Here is a 17,848-nt window from a genome sequence, read left to right on the forward strand (position 1 = left end):
AAATAAATATCCCTAAACAACAATTCTCTGCGATGGATTGGTTTAGCCTCGTCCACAGGATGTGTAGTTGAGTACCGATGTACAGGGGCGCAGGTCTCTGATGGTCGCTGTAGACGTGGATTGTTAGCTTCTAGTTCAGTGAACTGTTTAATTACATTTATGACGATCCTCAGACGTTTCTGAAAAGCAAATATGCTGGATTTTGCTATATTTGCAGTGACATTTGTCATTATCCTGATCGGTGCCGTCCTGTATTTGTATCCGGTGAAAAATATAAATATTATCTTAACTGTTTTGTAGTTGTTGTGATCATGTTTTATAAGAAGTATATGTTTGAATCGCTATTAAATATGTTTGGTTTAAATTCTGACCTGCTGCATTTAGAAGGTCATCACTGGACTATGGAGTTTTCTTATTTTTGAGAATGCATTTTCTGTCTTGATTAAACGTTGAATATATGTAAAAGAAAGTCAGCCATTAAAACTGCTATAATTTGCTGTCAAGGGACTTTAATATTTCAAATGTGTGTATATTAACCCTACGTTTTTATTTTATTTTAATGTCAGTCATCTAGAAGTGCCTCTGGTGTGCCAGGACTAAACCCCACAGAAGAGAAGTAAGAGTTTGAGATACTGTCCTCTCTTTATTTCCTATGACCTTTACTCAGTTTCTCCAACAAACGTCTTGCTTTACTTTTCCAGAGATGGGAATCTGCCAGATATAGTGAACAAAGGAAGCCTGCATGAGTTCCTGGTGGGTCTTCATGAGGAGTTTGGGTCTGTGGCATCTTTCTGGTTCGGTCGGAGACCAGTGGTCAGCCTGGGTGCTGTGGACCGACTACGACAACACATCAACCCCAACTGGACGAGTGAGTGGCCTGCACCAAGGGAGAAGAGAAGTGTTTTGACAAAGCTCCTCTTGATAAATTACGTGTTAATATTTGATCATAAAATTACGTATGATATTATGATTAATTTGTTATTTATTTGTCTCATGATACACTACCTTTCAAAAGGTGTGAGGTCAGTAAGATTTTTGAAAGAAGTGTCTTTTCTCACCCATGCTGCATTTATTTGCTCACTAAAACAGTAAAAAGAGTAATAGTGATATGAGTAATATCTTTTTTTCAATTTAAAACAACTTTTTTCCCCCGGCCTCTGTCACAAGTCCCTTCAGAAGTCATTGTTTCTGGAAACAGAAACCTTTTTTGTAACATTAGACATGTCATTATTTTTTACTTTTGATCATAAAAAAAAAAAAAAACCTTCTTACCTGTTTTTATACAGTCTATATTTCTTACCCAAACATTTGGATGGTAGTGTGTAAAGTATCTTATTTATTGCCATACCAAATGTTTTGGCATTTTATAAGCATCACGAAAAAACTTTCTAGCACATATGTTTGTACCCTTTCCTCAGCGGATTCCTTTGAGACAATGCTCAAGTCATTGCTAGGTTACCAGTCAGGTTCAGGAGCGGGAGTGACGGAGTCGATGATAAGAAAAAAAGTGTATGAGGGAGCTATCAATAAAACCCTGGAGAACAACTTCCCTCTATTGCTTCAGGTCTGTTCACGAGTGTTTAGATATATCCTAGTTCAGGATTTCACTATTAGGCCTAACAACAACAACAAAGTTGTTCTCTTCATTGCGTTAATTTGACTAACCCAGTGATATCTGCCTTAAACTAAAGTTCTTGAATTCTTTTTGATAGTAAACCATAGGTGATATGATTTTGTTCATATAATCAACAGTACTGAATATACTGAACAGTCCCTATTTTTAAACATGTTATCCCTCTCTTACTACTCTGCCTTTGTTTTAGCTGGTGGAGGAGCTGGTTGATAAGTGGGCATCTTATCCTAAATCACAGCACACGCCTCTTTGTGCTCATCTGCTTGGATTGGCTATGAAGGCTGTCACTCAGCTTGCCATGGGGAGCCGTTTTCGGGATGATGCTGAGGTCATCCGGTTCCGTAAGAACCATGAAGCGGTGAGCATTCCTCACTAGGTATATTTAATGTCATGCTTATGAAAATTATTATTATTATTATTAATAAAAAAAATGGTATTTTACATGAAAATGCATATATATCTGGATTTGGTTAGGTCTGGTCAGAGATTGGTAAAGGTTATCTGGATGGATCCCTAGAGAAGAGTTCCAGCAGAAAGACCCATTATGAGAGCGGTAAGAAGGCAGCTGAGCAGCGTTTGAAAGTGTTGGCCTTATTGTTCAATGTCAGTTGATCATGTGGTTTTGTTATTTTCAGCTCTGGCTGAGATGGAGTCGGTGCTGAAGTCTGTGGCAAAGCAGAGCAGTGGACAAGGATCCAGTCAGTCATCTTTCGTTAACTATTTACTACAAGCCAATCTGACAGAGCGACAGGTAACATCATCTCAACACAGTATGGTTCATTTTCAAATTGAGATAGTAAGATTTATGCATAAATTATAAACAAACTATAATTTTTTTGTCCTCAGGTGATGGAAGATGGTATGGTTTTTACTCTAGCTGGCTGTGTGATCACTGCTAACTGTAAGTTTCCATTTCTCCTTTCTAGTTGTTTGATGTAGCTTCAGTGTTATTTTAGTGTTGTATAGTATTATAGTTTTATTGACATGTTAACATTAGCTTTTATTTTTATATTTATAATTTAGTTTTAGTTTAATATTAAGTAATTTATGTGTTTAGTTTATTACTATTTAGGTGTAATATATTTATTAATATTGTTTTCAGTTATTAACTTTAGAGCTTCAACTTAAACTTTTCTAAATTTCATTTAATTTACGTATTTAATATAATATTTACGTTTTATTTTATTTAAGCTTCAATTAACAAAAATGTTTTTTAATAGTTTTAGTTAATGATAACACTGTGGAGCTTTTCTTTTTTTACCTTCATGTCTGTATTCCTGTTATTCTTATACATAATTTATGCCTGTTCTCGTCTGTATTATTTCCCAGTGTGCATCTGGGCAGTTCACTTCCTATCAGTCTCAGAAGCAGTGCAGGAACGGCTCTATCATGAGCTTGTTGAAGTGCTTGGAGAGGAGCCTGTTACCTTGGAGAAGATTCCACAACTTAGGTGAGCAACAGTCATAGCTTCTGATATGATTCTGTCAATAATATCCATATGGTATTCACATTTATTGATTTGCAAGATGCTAAATCAAGCGACCCTTATGTGAAAAAGGTTTAAACATGAAGGAATTATTAGTACTGATAGTATAGTAGTAACATTTTAAAGCTCTAAAAAAGAGCTGATTTGGTCCAGAGATATGAGTTTACAATATGCTTGTTTTTTTTTATATGTATATGCTCCTAGGTTTTTCTTTTCTCTGTGCATTCTGGCCACCAGAGGGCATATGTGTGGCAATTCTGTGATTTCAATAAAATACTCGAGTTAAACTTTATTCCACATGGCCATCACTTTGTCTGGAAATCATCATTCTGGTTCACGTTTTCCTCCAGATACTGCCAGCAGGTGCTGAATGAAACAGTCCGCACAGCCAAACTGACTCCCATGGCTACCAGATTACAGGAGGTGGAGGGGAAGGTGGACCAACATGTCATTCCCAAAGAAGTAAGAACTAGACTTTTTCATTACTAGGCCCACATAAAGACTTAAAAAGCTTTGCAGGTTTAATTCAGTCATTCACAGACTTCTAAAATATCCTTAGCCACTTGCATGTTTGTTTTTCTTTTGTTTGTTTTTTTGCAAATTATGCTTTCATATACTTCTAATTATATTTAGTCTAGTCAGTATGGAGAGTGTTGTGACTTGCCTATAATGTTAAAAATAATGCTGCTTGTATGTTTGTAGACATTGGTTATCTATGCCCTGGGCGTCGTCCTTCAAGATGCAGATACTTGGTCACTTCCATACAGGTTTGTTTGTGTATATTCATTTTATATAAGGTTGTGTAAGGTTCATGGTTTGCTGGTATTCTCACTTGTTTGTCTACTTTGACAGATTTAATCCTGACAGATTTGCTGATGAGTCAGTAATGAAGAGCTTCTCGCTGCTTGGGTTTTCAGGGAGCCAGGCCTGCCCTGAACTAAGGTACAATGAGAGAAATTCAGATATTATCTTTAATAAATAACCATAAGTTTATCAATTATTCACACTTGTGTCCTTCCAAACCTGTATGAACTTCTTTTTTCTGTGGAACACAAAAGGAGATGTTTAGCAAAATGTTCAGACTGCTCTACTTCATACAGCAAATGGGAATGGGGTCCGTCAGGCTCCAAAACCACCTTAGTATATACAGTCTTTAATATTGTCGTGGACAATGAGGGCCGTGGAATTAAAAGTGGTTGAGCATCACTGGTCAATAGGACTCATATGAACTACTTTTATGGGGCTCTTTGAAAGAAATTGTAACACGCATTATGGCAAAATAAGTCCTGCTTTGTAAATAATTCTAGAAACCGGTAAGGGACAGGTAATGTCAGATTTTTCTCCATTTAAGTAGATGGGAGTTGTAGGCTGGAGGTGATGCAAATATGTCTGCTGAGTGATCTTTCTTTTGATTGTAAGAGACTTTGAGAGATGATGTTTATAGGCCCCTAATAGGGGAAGATATTTCTGGTGTAATGAGAAGGCTGCTTGTTTTCAAACTCTTAATTTACATAAACTAGGATTGGCTGGCTATATATTAAAAGAGTTCACACTCTTAATGAGCAATTAAGTTACATTACTTTTTAATCAATTTCTATACGATAAAATATAAAAAATCTCAACATAACAAAAAATGTATAATCAGTATAGAAACTTCAATAACTTTTAAAATTCCTTAGGTTTTCCAAGACCATGGAAACCTAAAAAGGCTAGTTGTTAAGGGAATTAATTAAAATAAGAAATATTAGCTTGATTAGCTGTTATTGCTTAATTTAAAGATAGTGTTTACCTTTAAAGGAACACTCCACTATTTTTGAAAATAGGCTAATTTTCCAACTCCCCTAGAGTTAAACCGTTGAGTTAATTCAACACTTAACACACTTTATTAGGCGTTCTGTTGTCTATCTTCAGTGGTTTTGTACATAAATGGAGCCTCAAACGCTGAGCTAGTAGGCTAACGCACTAGCTAGCCGAAGCGAAACCTATGTGTAGTTAAACCTCAATGTTATCACATCAAAAAACTGTTTATGTTTATGCTTAATTAAAACAGAGTGATATGATCTAAAGTGGTGTATTAATCAGTAATAGCGTTTGTGAAGATATTTTAATCAAAGCAGCGCAGTGTTTTTGAAGTTAGCTCTGCTGCTAAATGCTGGGGGCTTATGGACTCTTTTTATTTGATAAATTAGCTTTTTAGTGTAGTTATCTATTAATGTTAGTGTTTCTACTAGTTTGAAATTATTATGGTGGTGTTTGCGTGAGTTTATGCCGGTCTAGAGGGAATACGTGTATAAGTGATAGTTTTCTGTTTAAGTATTGTGGCACTATCGCGTTTAATCATTATGCGTTTTCGAAAAAGATTTTACTATGATTTAAATGATTAACTGTGGTATCTGCTTATTTTTTATTACAAATATGGTAGCTGTCTGCAAATACCGTTTGTTTGTTTGTTTGTTAGTTATGTTGGTCTAACCATGGTAAAGCAGTGCCTGCTTACTATGATATTACACAAATACCAAAGCTACTATGCAAGAACTATGGTAAATGCAGTTTTTCTCCCTGCTAACGTGAGTTGGATGATTTACTGTGGAATTAGTGAAGTGCTTCTGGAACGAAAAAAGGAATGACTAAATTCATGTTATTTTCAGCATTCCTGGGGGATCCACAGAAGTGGGTGTGTAAGGATCCTGCACTTCTGTTTAGTGTTTGTCATCCCTCAGAAATAGAGCATCAGAAATCAAAACTCTTGACATTTATTGCTCCAAAAATACAGAGCATGTCACATGGACACCGGCAGATCAGTGACTGGATGTCACTGGATATGGGTTTGTTCTCTGTGGGTGCTGATTCCAGTACTTTTGAGTCCTGATGTGTTCCTGATAAATATTGCATATTTGACTAGCGTTTGCCGGCCTGTTAATGCGCAAAGCCATAGGGTTAGAGTTTAAGAATGAGAGCTCACAGTTGTAAAGATGTTAAACAGGGTTTGCTTTGTGATTTGATCTGATTCAGGCCCTCATGAATCATGCAGAACACACAGAGATGCTCTATAAATGTGTTTTATGTTATCTGTAAATAAAGTCTGCTGGTTGTGAGCGATCATGGTATTTTTCTCACTTCATAGCTTTGTCACCGCAGGTTCAGAAATACCATAAATAACTTCATGTGACCGAGCTTGGATTTCTTTCCATGGCAGCTTGTAGCTCGGGTTGATATGAGACTTGCTTGCATGTGGTATGTGGTCTGGTTTTAGTTTAGCATGTAACCCAATATTTCCCACTTCTTCAATTCATGCATATTGCATACAGATATGTTAGTGAATGTCATGATGTTTTTTGAGTAAATAAGCCTGATCACATTTGTTGTTTGTTTTGGAAAGGCCATGTTAATAGATTGCATTATTTTGCACATGTCATGGTCATGGATCGAAAAGTTTGTGTTTTGGATTTCTAGTGTTTTATTGAATGAAACAGGCTCTGATGTTTTTCTCAAAGCGTTAATGACAAAAGAAGGTTTTTATCTCGAGCTGACAGTGCAATGATATTTCATATAGTTTTATCACCTCATCTTGACATTCAAACCTTGTATGATTGTCTTTCTTCAGTAGCACACCAAATGGCTAAATAATATCCATATATTGAAAACGGAGTAGATAAAACTATCATGAAAGTAGAACTAGGACTTGTGAGCATTTCAAGTCTTCGAACGCTGTATGGCAGTTTTGCACAAAGAAAAAAAAAAAGTAAACTGTTATTCCCTGAAAATCTGAGCTGGAGCTCACAAATCTCTTTTGCTTGTGTTGAATTAAAGTTAATGTACCTTTTAGTATTGACTCCAAAGCACCCTTGGTTCTTGCATGTTTTGCATTGTAATCTGTCACATTACATCTAAAATCATGACTGTAAATTAGATTTAAGAGGTACTGCATATTTATATATATATATTTCAGTGAATATTGAATAGTTTTGTTGTTGTTTTTTTTGTATGAAATAGGCATAGTTCTTTAAACGAAGTTAAAACCAGAAGCAAGTGATGGCAATTATTGACTCCAAAGCACCCTTGGTTCTTGCATGTTTTGCATTGTAATCTGTCACATTACATCTAAAATCATGACTGTAAATTAGATTTAAGAGGTACTGCATATTTTTATATATATATATATATATATATATATATATATAATATATTTCAGTGAATATTGAATAGTTTTGTTGTTGTTTTTTTTGTATGAAATAGGCATAGTTCTTTAAACGAAGTTAAAACCAGAAGCAAGTGATGGCAAGTCACTGTCTTAAACGAGTCATTGAGTCGTTTATTTAACAGATTTGTTCAAATGACTGATTCATTCATTCAGGAACAAAATTAAGTGACTGCATTTATGAACTGGTCATTGAATCATTGACTCACTAGATTCATTCAAAAACACAGATTCGTTCGGACTCTTCGGAGACGTGCAACAGTTCTTCTGTGGCTTAGTTCGAAACTGTTTTCATTGATGAAAGACAATATTGGCAATATTGTGTCTAAAATGTATATCACCTAATATTAAACGAATATTTCACTCAAAATTGAAAAAAATTGTCATCATTTACGCACTCTCATGTCCTTCCAAACCTGTATAAGTCTCTTATGTTGAAGACAAAAGATGTTTTAAAGAATTGTTGTTGGTCCCCATTGACTTCCACAGTAAGGAAAAAAATACTATGGAAGTCAATGGGGACCATAAACTGTTTGATTACCAGCATTCTTCAGAATATCTTCTTTTGTGTTTAACATAAGAAAAAAACTCATATAGGTTTGGTTCAACGACGAGTGAGTAAATGCTGACAATTTCAATTTTTGGGTGAACTATTCTTTAACTTGTTTATTCAGCTGTTGGATAAAATCAGTCACATTTGCAATAATGCTGATATTGGGAAAACGGCACTCTTGCATGTGATATTGCTTAACTGTATCATATTATATAAATAAAGACAGAAGCTGGGCATTTCTTGCCTCCATATCTTGAATTTTGGGGGCGTTCTAATAGGTTACATAACAAAATGCAAGCATGCATTCTCAAGACAAACTCAATGTCAGCTCGCACACCGTTAAAACAATAATATTATAGTAGATGATACGTATGGCACACTCCTAACAGGGAGTGTAAATGAGGGAACAGAAATTAGGCCACGAGTCAATATCATGTTCTCTTTCACCTCTATTCATCCTTCTGTGCTGAGATAAACACTCTCTCTCTCTCTCCATCTAGTCTCCAGATAAACACAGAGCTCTAGAAGAAACCAAAAGCTACACCACTCAGTCTTTGGCCAGCGTAGCGTATCTGATCAACACTCTCGCCAACAATGTGCTTCAGATGCTGGATATACAGGCGTCTCAGCTACGCCGCATGGAGTCGTCCATCAACCACATCTCACAGGTGCTTTTTACTGCTATAACAAACATCTAGTAGTGTGGATACATTGTACATTGCAATTTTGCTTCTTTCACTTACATTTCTAAGGCAAGCATCACTATTAATATTGTTCATACTTAAAGTAAAAGGTGAACTCAAATCAATAACCCTAAGTACTAAACTTTGACACACAGCGCTACTTTTATATTAATCAAATTAGATTTGATATTAAATGGTTGAACTCCCTTCTACAGACTGCTTGCACGATTCATGTCCTACTTTTAGACTCTTCTTGACTTTCAAACCTGTATTTTGATGTGTTTCTGTGTACATTTCTGCATACATCAAATCACATTTCATCATTCCTCCACAGACGGTGGACATCCATAAAGAGAAGGTAGCCAGGCGAGAAATTGGCATCCTCACCACCAATAAGAACACTTCCCGCACACATAAGATCATTGCACCAGCCAATCCTGAGAGGCCTGTACGCTACATCCGTAAGCCCATTGACTTCAGTCTGCTGGATGACGTAGGCCATGGCGTAAAGGTAGGGTTGAAGCCAGTCTTTGTGTGTGTTTGTGTAGTTTACTTCTCAAAAGTACACAATTACATTTGTAAGAGCACTGAATAGGGTGGAATTATTAACTGGTATTAAAATAGTATTACTTAAGGTGTGATCACGTTAGCAACATTTCGTGGACAGAAAAGGTCCATTGTCAGTAGTGTAGTGATGTATGAAGTAGAGCTCACACAGAAGTCACTTTCGAACCAAGCAGTTTTCTGATGGTCAATGAATTTGTGTGACCAACCAATGCTAAACCTGCGTGGGAAAGTTTTCCACCATCACATGAAATTCCCAAATTTCTGTTGAAGTGACTGTTTTGACCATGAAAATTCACCAGAAAACAGTAGGTTTGACCACACCTTTAGAGGCTTGCATTTTTGTAATACTGATTTGCTGTAATTTTTTTTTGTTGGTGAGAGGTATACTAAAATAGTTTGGTGTACAGAAAAACTTCTAATAAATAACATACCAAGTCCTGATATTATCTGCTTCAAATATCGACAAGAGCTATAATTTTATGTTACGTAAAGCAATTATTATTGATAAAAAATATGTGTTTGTAAAATGCAAAATGAGTAAATTCAAAAATTAAGTAAATTCATATAAAATATATTATTTTTTTCTTTCTGATTTGGGAGCAGCCATGTTAAGATCACATGACCAGCTAAATGCTACTCACTTTATTTCAGTTATTGTACACTTTGCCTTGTTAAATTAATCATGGCTGACTGAATAGCTTTTGCGCTGTTTTAACAGACTTAAAATGTCTGATTTAACATTGCTGCTATATCAGTCTGCACAACATAAACAAAAAATACTGTGCACCTTTTAATAATATTGCATATATTAATGTTATATAAATATAAATAGTTGCATTAGTTTATATTAATGTATTTTGCTTTGGATCATATGGACTGTGCTACCTAACTAGTTGCTCTTTGCTGTGTTTTCATGTGTGTGAGTTTCTCTTTACTCTTCACACTAACGGTTTGCATCTTTTCTCTCCTCACTTTTCTTATTGCCTTCATTTCTGAGTGTAGTGGTTACTAAGGTTTAAGGTAAGGATTCAGTCGGGCTTTGGTTGATGTGTGTTTTGTGTATGTGGTCCAATGTCAGTGACTTTACATTTGTTCTGACTCAGAATAATGATATTTGACACTTGCCCTTCAGGTCAACGCCCAGAATATGAAAGCGGGTACAACTCCACGCACAGCCGCCCCGACCCAGAAACCACCCAGCCCTCCCGGCCCGGGTAAAGGAACCCTGGGGTAAGTTAGTGCACATTTGCACAGGCTCTGGTTTTTAACTTTTGTCTTGATGGCGTTTATAAAATGAAAGTAATAAGGAAAAATTAGGAAATGCCAGTAATATATTTTTTTTCGAGACCTAAACTTCATAGATGTGTACAGATGTAGTTTAATTGAAATATTCTGTCAGACTGCCATCTGGACTGGAGGTAAAACTCACTGCGGTACATTGATATTAAATAAAAAAGCTTATGTTTTTAGGTCTTGATGAGGTCTTGATTTTTATAGAAAGAACAGAAGTGGTTTTTAAAAGGGGTCATGTCATGATGAATAAAACTTTCCTCGATCTTTCCTAGATTAATAGAGCTCATTGTACTATGAAAACATTCTGTAACTTTCAGAACTCAATACTTAGGGCACATTCCACAAAGATCACTTGTTGAAACGAACACAGTGTCCTTACCAGACGTGATGAAATATGATTTCACTGACAATGGTAGTATATTCTTCTCTCATTAAAAAGTTTTACACAAAAAAATAAACAAAATTAATAGTCTTATTGGTAGCCTAATAAAATCATTTTTAAATACAAAGAGCAGGTTGCCTAATTGGACCAGTCAAAGTGCTACTCACTTTATCTTAAAGGGGACATAACACACAGTTTCACTCAATCTCATGTTAATCTTGAGCAGTGTTGAGTGTTGGGCAGTAACGCATTACTTAGTAACGCGTTACTGTAATTTGATTACTTTTTTAGTAACGGAGTAATTTCACGCGTTATTTTCAAAATAGTAATTAGAGTATAGTTACAAGCCGAGGTCTCTATACGTTACTGCCGCGTTACATTGCTGACAGAATGGAGTGTTTTATAATCTGGAGATTGTAAAAAGGATGTAGCACACGCATTGTCGAGTCAAGTGCCAGTGGATTAGAGACTTGCTCTCCCGAGAGACACGACGCAACAGAGTACGGCGCCGGACAAGACTTGATAGGCGAGTGCAGAGACTCGTGTGTGTGTGTGCACGGGATGCGGGAGAATAAAATGATTCACGGGACTTCCACAAAATAGAAACATCTAAACATAAAATATCTAAAACAAATAAATTGTTATTCATCTATTGCACAAAAGCTGCATGAACTAATATAAAATATAAACGATTAACAGGTGCAAGCGTATGCAGACTTTCTATTTAGGCTATAACACGTGTTTGCAGCGTTGAGCAATGCAGTGCTGAAATTTGCGTGCTCACGAATCCTCTCATTATAACACACGAATTGTAGACATTATGAAAGATTCATTATGCACATATTTATTGTGTTATAACAGAGATTTGCGAGATTGCGATGAACTAAGATGTCTTTTAGAGATTATAAATGCTGGCATTCTGCCATGCCAAACCATGCACGCAGCAGCCGCTTGCTTTAATTAAAAATAACAGTGTTCTGTGAATGTTGATGCTTTAATACCAAATATTTATCAGGAGTGTGTATGCTGGGATTTCATAAATTTCATGGAGAAAAACGTAACGTAACTAATTACTTTTGAAATAAAGTAATCAGAACAGTAACGTGATTACTTTTAAAAGGAGTAATCAGTAATTTGATTACATTTTCAGAGTAACTTGCCCAACACTGATCTTGAGTACCTATAGAGTAGTATTGCATCCATGCATATTTTTAAAGAGTCTTTAGTTTTATCATATTTATAAAAGAAAGATACAGCTTTACAATCCTCAATGAAAACAGCCGAGCTCCTGGAGGCATGCCGTGGGCAGAGTTAAAGAGTCACGAGCACTTGCGCACCGATTGCCAACAAAACATCGAAATTTGATGCAGTTTTTACTTACCGCCTCTGGTTCCGAATCATGACCATGATCTTTTATCGCTGAGCCCGCTCCATCTTTCAGTATCAAACAATGTGCAAATCCAGTGTCGAACTGGACCTTGTTAAAAACATTCATCACCGAAATGACGGGAACAAACAAGCACACATGCGAAACCCTGTTGCTGCTCCGGAAAAACAAACTGCATCCACTGTTCACGTAATGCTGGGTTCTTTGGGAAGCTGAGCAAGGTTATCTTTCCCTTACAACCGAAAACTCACTTCTTTGGAGACATTCTTCTCAAGCAAGTCCTGTCTAGCGCTGCCGACGACGTTGTTGGAAAAAAAACTTTTTAAAACTTACGCGAACCCGGAAGGATTGTGGCAAATCTAATCATTTGGCATAGAAATACTCCATCATATGTCTTTTTTATTTTATTTTATTTTATTTTTTACTTTTGCCATGTTTAGCATGAGAATCCAACTCTTTAACAGTGTAAATAACTTGGAATGCATGAAATAGAATTAGACCCCCCCACTTTAATTGCTCCCTTTCTCTCACCGAATAAATGAATCATGACTAGACTATAACTATAAATATCACACATAACTGAAAATGTTTTCTTGTGCATGAAGTCCATATTAACTATTGAATCAAAAAAAAAAAAAAAAGACGTACATTTCAGGCTTCAGGTCTCAAAACATTTCAGCCTGATCTGAATTGCTTTTGCATCATATTTCAGTTCAAAAAGCTTCACTTGCATTCTAAATAGACATCCAGGAGTGAAATAATACAATAAAAATGCATGAAATGACCCCTTTAAATAGTGAGATATCATTGTGCACATGTGTTAATCTGGTGGTTGAAAAGGAAATTCTCTCTGTCGCTTCTCTCCGTCTCTTATCTAATCTCTATTCCTGACAGCTATGCTTGCACACATCTACGACTGTGTGTATTGTAGTTAACCGTTTTTGCTTTTTCTCTGTTCAGGGACTGACACACTTAAGCGTTCTGGATCTGTGTGGTTTAGTCTTTGTGCCTTTTTCTGCCACTGCAGGTCACTGTGGAGAACAAACTGTCATGTTGTGTTTGTGATGTGTTATTATTATTTTATGTCATTTTATGAGTTTTTACAGCTGATGTTTGTTAATGTTAAACCTCGACTGTGTTTTTCCCGCTCATAACCATGTCCACGGCCCCAACCCCTCACTGTCACCATGGCAACACAACGGCCAACCACAAGCAATTCAGACAACCTTCTGTAATACAACACAACAGGCTCCTTTAAATATCTACCTGACATATGACAGATTCCTGCTAGGCAAGGGCGGTATGACAATATATACTATGCGACAGTAACTAAGTACAGTTAACAACAGTTGTTTACATTTGCTAAACTTCATTACTATTTTAGACAGAGCTACATTATGCCATTATTATACACTCACCAAAATTTTGAATCTATTTGTTTTATTCTATATATATATATATATATATATATTACTATTTCTTATTTTGTGTACAAAAAACTGACTTTTGATCAAACTGATATTTGTTATAATCGTGTCTTTTGGTTTGCATCCATCTAAATAAAAAGCAGAAAATCAAATTAGATGAAGCTAAAGATTAACCAGTATTGCTTTTTATATGACCAATACAAAACAGATTATTTTTAAGTATCTGAATTTAAGTATCTTATTAATTTCTGCTTTTTATATGTAATGTATACAGCAATTTTATATAAACTTAATAATAGTAATAATGCATGTTTTTTATTAACTAAACAATCGAAAATTGCATTTAGAAAATATTATTAATAACAAATAGCAATGTTAAATAAAATTGAAAAAAAATATTTGTGTGCAGCACTTTTGATAAAATGCTACACATTTCTCACTTGAGAATGAACAAACACTGTTTTTTCCTGTTGAATGCACAGTGGTGTGACATTTATTAACTGAAAAGTGTAAAAATTATTGGTCAAACAAATTTTTAGTCTACTTCTAATTAAGTATTTTTCGTTTGTAAAATTATTTTAAGGCATTGTCAGGTGACTATTATTTAAATCTATTACTATTTGTGTTGAATTTAAAGTAAAAATAACTGTATTGTCATGCACTGTTAAAATATTGATATTATTTATAGATCCAGACATTAAGGCCCTGTCCACACGAACGCGGTTATTTTCAAAACCGCAGCTTTTTCTACACGGTTTGGCCATTCGTCCACACGCAAACGCAGCACCAGGTCACTGAAACCGAACATTTTTGAAAACTCCTGCCAGGGTAAAGAACTTCAAAAACTCGTTGGAGTGTTATCGTGTAGACAGCGAAACCGGAGTTTTTGGCTTGTGACGTCGGAGCATGCACTGTTATCTCCGCCTACTGGAAACTTTTTCAGGCTTCTGATTGGCCAACATGGCTTTACGGTTGAGATTATATCGCCATCTGTTGGTTTGGCATGCTCTTGACAGTGCTTCATAGCATGCGTTTGCGTTTTCATGTGGACGGAGATTTTTTTAAAAACGGAAGAAGGAAAAACTCAGTTTATAAAAATACCTGTGTACGTGTGGACATGGCCTAAATTACCCATGCTTTGATCTATTTTGGTTAAACCGCCCACCGCAATTGCGTCGAGATCTATAAATAACTATAAATTAGATATGACTCATGAAGATTTGCTTTACGGTACTGTTGTGATGTTCTAAATGGATTTTTACACAAGATATTGGGGTCTGTCATCAGTGATGTTTGACTCCACCCCTTAGTGGATATTAAAATATGTTAACCCCGCCCCCTCGGCAGGCGGCACTCCCCTTACCGGACACTCGAGCCTGTGCGTCCACCCGTCGTCCCTAACGACTATGTGCCGAGTCCAACACGAAACACTGCACCACCCCTGCAGAGCCCGGCTAGAACTGCATCCGTTAATCAGAGGACCCGCACGTACAGGTACTCACACACACACACACGCTTACTCCACACACGCAGCATTATCCCCTGGACAGGCTTAAAATAATAAACTTTGAAAAGGAAAAATAGGTCCCTCACACTTTCTCACCCTCTTTTTCCGCATCCTCTTTTCCTTTCCCGTCTGTCCTTCCTGTCGCTGTTGTTCTGTTTTTAAGCTGTCTTTGTTTGGTGTCTGTCGCAGTGTGACTCTCGGCCAAAGTAATAGTCACTCACTAACTTTCTGTTTTCTTCTCCTTTGCTTTCGATCTCTCTTGCTTGGATCTTGTTTTGGGTTCAGACAGCAATAGCCTACTTAAAGAAGAGCTCTTTCGTGCTCTTTCACTCACTGTCTTTTTCTATTTCAGTCTTTCTTACCTGTATCTCTTCATCTCTTCGCTGTTTGCATTCTCAGCGCTCTGATTTTGAGAGTCTCAGGGGACAAACAGAGAGCACATAATCACATTCTTACAGAACACTTCCTCCTCTTCCTCTTCTCAGATTCTCACCACAATTCCTCAATTCATGACCATGTGAAATGTGTATGAAGAGATCTTTCTTTGTTGATTGTATACATGAAGAGTTCAGATGCAAAGATGTTCAGATGATTTTTTTCTAAATTGAGCATTTTTCTCAGACTCCTGTGTGTAGGTTCAGTAATTTCACTTTAATAGCATTGCAATTAAAAAAAAATTCTAATTTTAGAAAAAAATTTCAGACGGCACTTAGAGGCTTTTGCATCTGACCTCTTCACATTAATACACTACTGTTGAAAAGCATTCAAAACGTTACAAAAGATTTTAGTTTCAACTCTTGAACTTTGTTTATCAAAGAATGCTGAAAAAAAGTATCACAGATTCCACAGAAATATTAAGCAGCAGATCAGTTTTTAGCTGTTTTCGACCCTAAACCTTTGAAAAGTAGTGTAAATTTACTCCAATTAATCAGGAATTGGACTGAAATTGATCATCAAGTGGGAGTGATTGGGACATTTAGAAAACTCAGTAGTTTGACTAATGGTTAACCAAGCAAAATTGTTGAAATTAAATTCTCTTAAAAAGCTTTAAATACAGAATGCGCATTATGTCTTGACAAGGCTGTTAGATTTATAACTGACAAAAGATGGAATTATTTCTGTGGGCATGATTGTCAGCTGATCAAATCTGGAAGTACTTCTTATGCTTGGTATTAGCTGATAATCTGACAATGGCCAAATATTGTCAGAATATTGACCAGGCTTTTAAATCAATCTGCCATTATTATTATCAACTGATCTGAAAATGGTAGAATATGAGGTTATTCTTCGTGGCCATTTCATCATTCCAGCACTAGTTAATCTGAAAATGACCAAGTATTGCCTTTATTACCTTTAGTCATCTCTTGGTGATCTGGATATGGCCAAATATCGGCCAGGCTGATTAAATGAATTCATCTGTAGTTATCAGCTGATAATCTGAAAATAGACAAATATTAATTCCTTAATTGGCCTGGTCAATGAAATTTTGACAATGTGCTAAAATTATTATTATTTTTTTTGCTAAGGGGCAAAATGAATTGTGCAAGGCTGAATGTGAGGTTCTTTAGCTAGTTCAGCTAGTTACCTTGTTAATGCACACTCTATGGTGAATTATTCATTCTTTAAACGAAATGTAATAACATGTTCTTCCTTTTAAAATGACTATTCTTTTCTGTTGACGGTCTATTGAATAATGCAAACCAAACAGTTTTTTAGCCCTAATATTCAGTCTGGCTTCATTCTGGTACATCCGCATTTGAGGACAAAAATGAAGTCCCACCCTACATTTTTTCCCCCTAGTTCCCTATCCTGTTTGACTCGGAAATGCATCAAGTTATGGAAGTAAAACCGGCAAATGCCGATTGACCTTAACTTGCACAATGTGTTTTGTGTGTGGCAGCAGTGGCAGCAGCGGCGGCAGCCATCCCAGCAGTCGCAGTAGCAGCAGAGAGAACAGTGGGAGTGGAAGCGTGGGCGTGCCCATCGCTGTGCCAACCCCTGCCCCTCCCACCGCCTTTCCCGGTGAGATTCCTGTAATTAAGTATTATGCTGCGTTCACTCTATGTTGTAATTACCGTAATTCCGAGATGACAACACGTGACATTTTACTCAAAGCTTTCCATGTCCTCGGACTCTGAGTTGGCGCCTAAATGAACCCGCGGCGGTCAGGTGGTACAGCTGTCACTGGTCCAAGTTGTAGCTCTCAGAACATTCTGAGTTTACAAGTTGTAATTATGAGTTCTGGAGCATGTGAGGGCTTTGTTGTTGATAGTGTTGCCATAGAAACACATAATTCAGCTATGAGTAGAATGTCACTTGTTGTCATCTCGGAATTACGGTAATTACGACATGGCATGAATGCAGCTTTAGTAAATTAATCTGAGAACTGTCCAAGGTTCTGAAGGAAGTATTGTTTTTACTTTATTGAAAGCTGTCTCTTGTCCCACTATTAGCGATGATAACTACTCTTTCTGTTCACTGCCTCTTTATTTCTTCTCTTTTTACTTGCTGCACCTATCCCTCCCTGTGGCCCTGTTTCTCCTTTCGACCTTTCTTCCCTCTGTTCTGTCACTCTTGTTCTCTTCTCCCCTGGGCTTCCTGTCTCTGTATGGCGCACGGGGTTGCAGGTACAGCACCTGCCCCTCCCAACCCTCCCAAACTCCCTCCGAGCGTTACTATCCCTGCCCCTCCCGCACCTCCGCCACCTCCCACCCCAGAGCCAGTGCCCCCTG

General features: G+C 36.7%; 2 protein-coding genes across 2 annotated transcripts in view; both read left to right on the forward strand.

The window, feature by feature from the left end:
- Positions 1-46: 46 nt before the first annotated feature.
- LOC107581354 (cytochrome P450 20A1-like) lies at positions 47-4,101 on the forward strand. Its single transcript, XM_016266881.1, has 12 exons — positions 47-264; positions 567-616; positions 702-868; positions 1,419-1,564; positions 1,824-1,991; positions 2,108-2,186; positions 2,269-2,384; positions 2,480-2,534; positions 2,963-3,083; positions 3,470-3,581; positions 3,822-3,886; positions 3,972-4,101. Exons 1-12 carry the CDS (start codon positions 193-195, stop codon positions 4,099-4,101), a joined length of 1,281 nt encoding a protein of 426 aa, XP_016122367.1. The 5' UTR covers positions 47-192.
- A 1,555-nt stretch (positions 4,102-5,656) lies between these two features.
- The window catches only part of abi2b (abl-interactor 2b), a 20,374-nt gene continuing 8,182 nt past the window's right edge, over positions 5,657-17,848 (forward strand). The window contains exons 1-7 of the mRNA XM_016266984.1: positions 5,657-5,686; positions 8,371-8,538; positions 8,888-9,064; positions 10,123-10,140; positions 10,253-10,350; positions 14,957-15,103; positions 17,017-17,138. Coding sequence (XP_016122470.1) covers positions 5,657-5,686; positions 8,371-8,538; positions 8,888-9,064; positions 10,123-10,140; positions 10,253-10,350; positions 14,957-15,103; positions 17,017-17,138 — 760 coding nt within the window. The remainder of the gene's footprint in view (positions 5,687-8,370; positions 8,539-8,887; positions 9,065-10,122; positions 10,141-10,252; positions 10,351-14,956; positions 15,104-17,016; positions 17,139-17,848) is intronic.

The sequence above is a fragment of the Sinocyclocheilus grahami genome, unplaced genomic scaffold (assembly GCF_001515645.1).
Source record: "Sinocyclocheilus grahami isolate Dianchi unplaced genomic scaffold, SAMN03320097.WGS_v1.1 scaffold34.1, whole genome shotgun sequence".
Classification (NCBI taxonomy): Eukaryota; Metazoa; Chordata; class Actinopteri; order Cypriniformes; family Cyprinidae; genus Sinocyclocheilus; species Sinocyclocheilus grahami.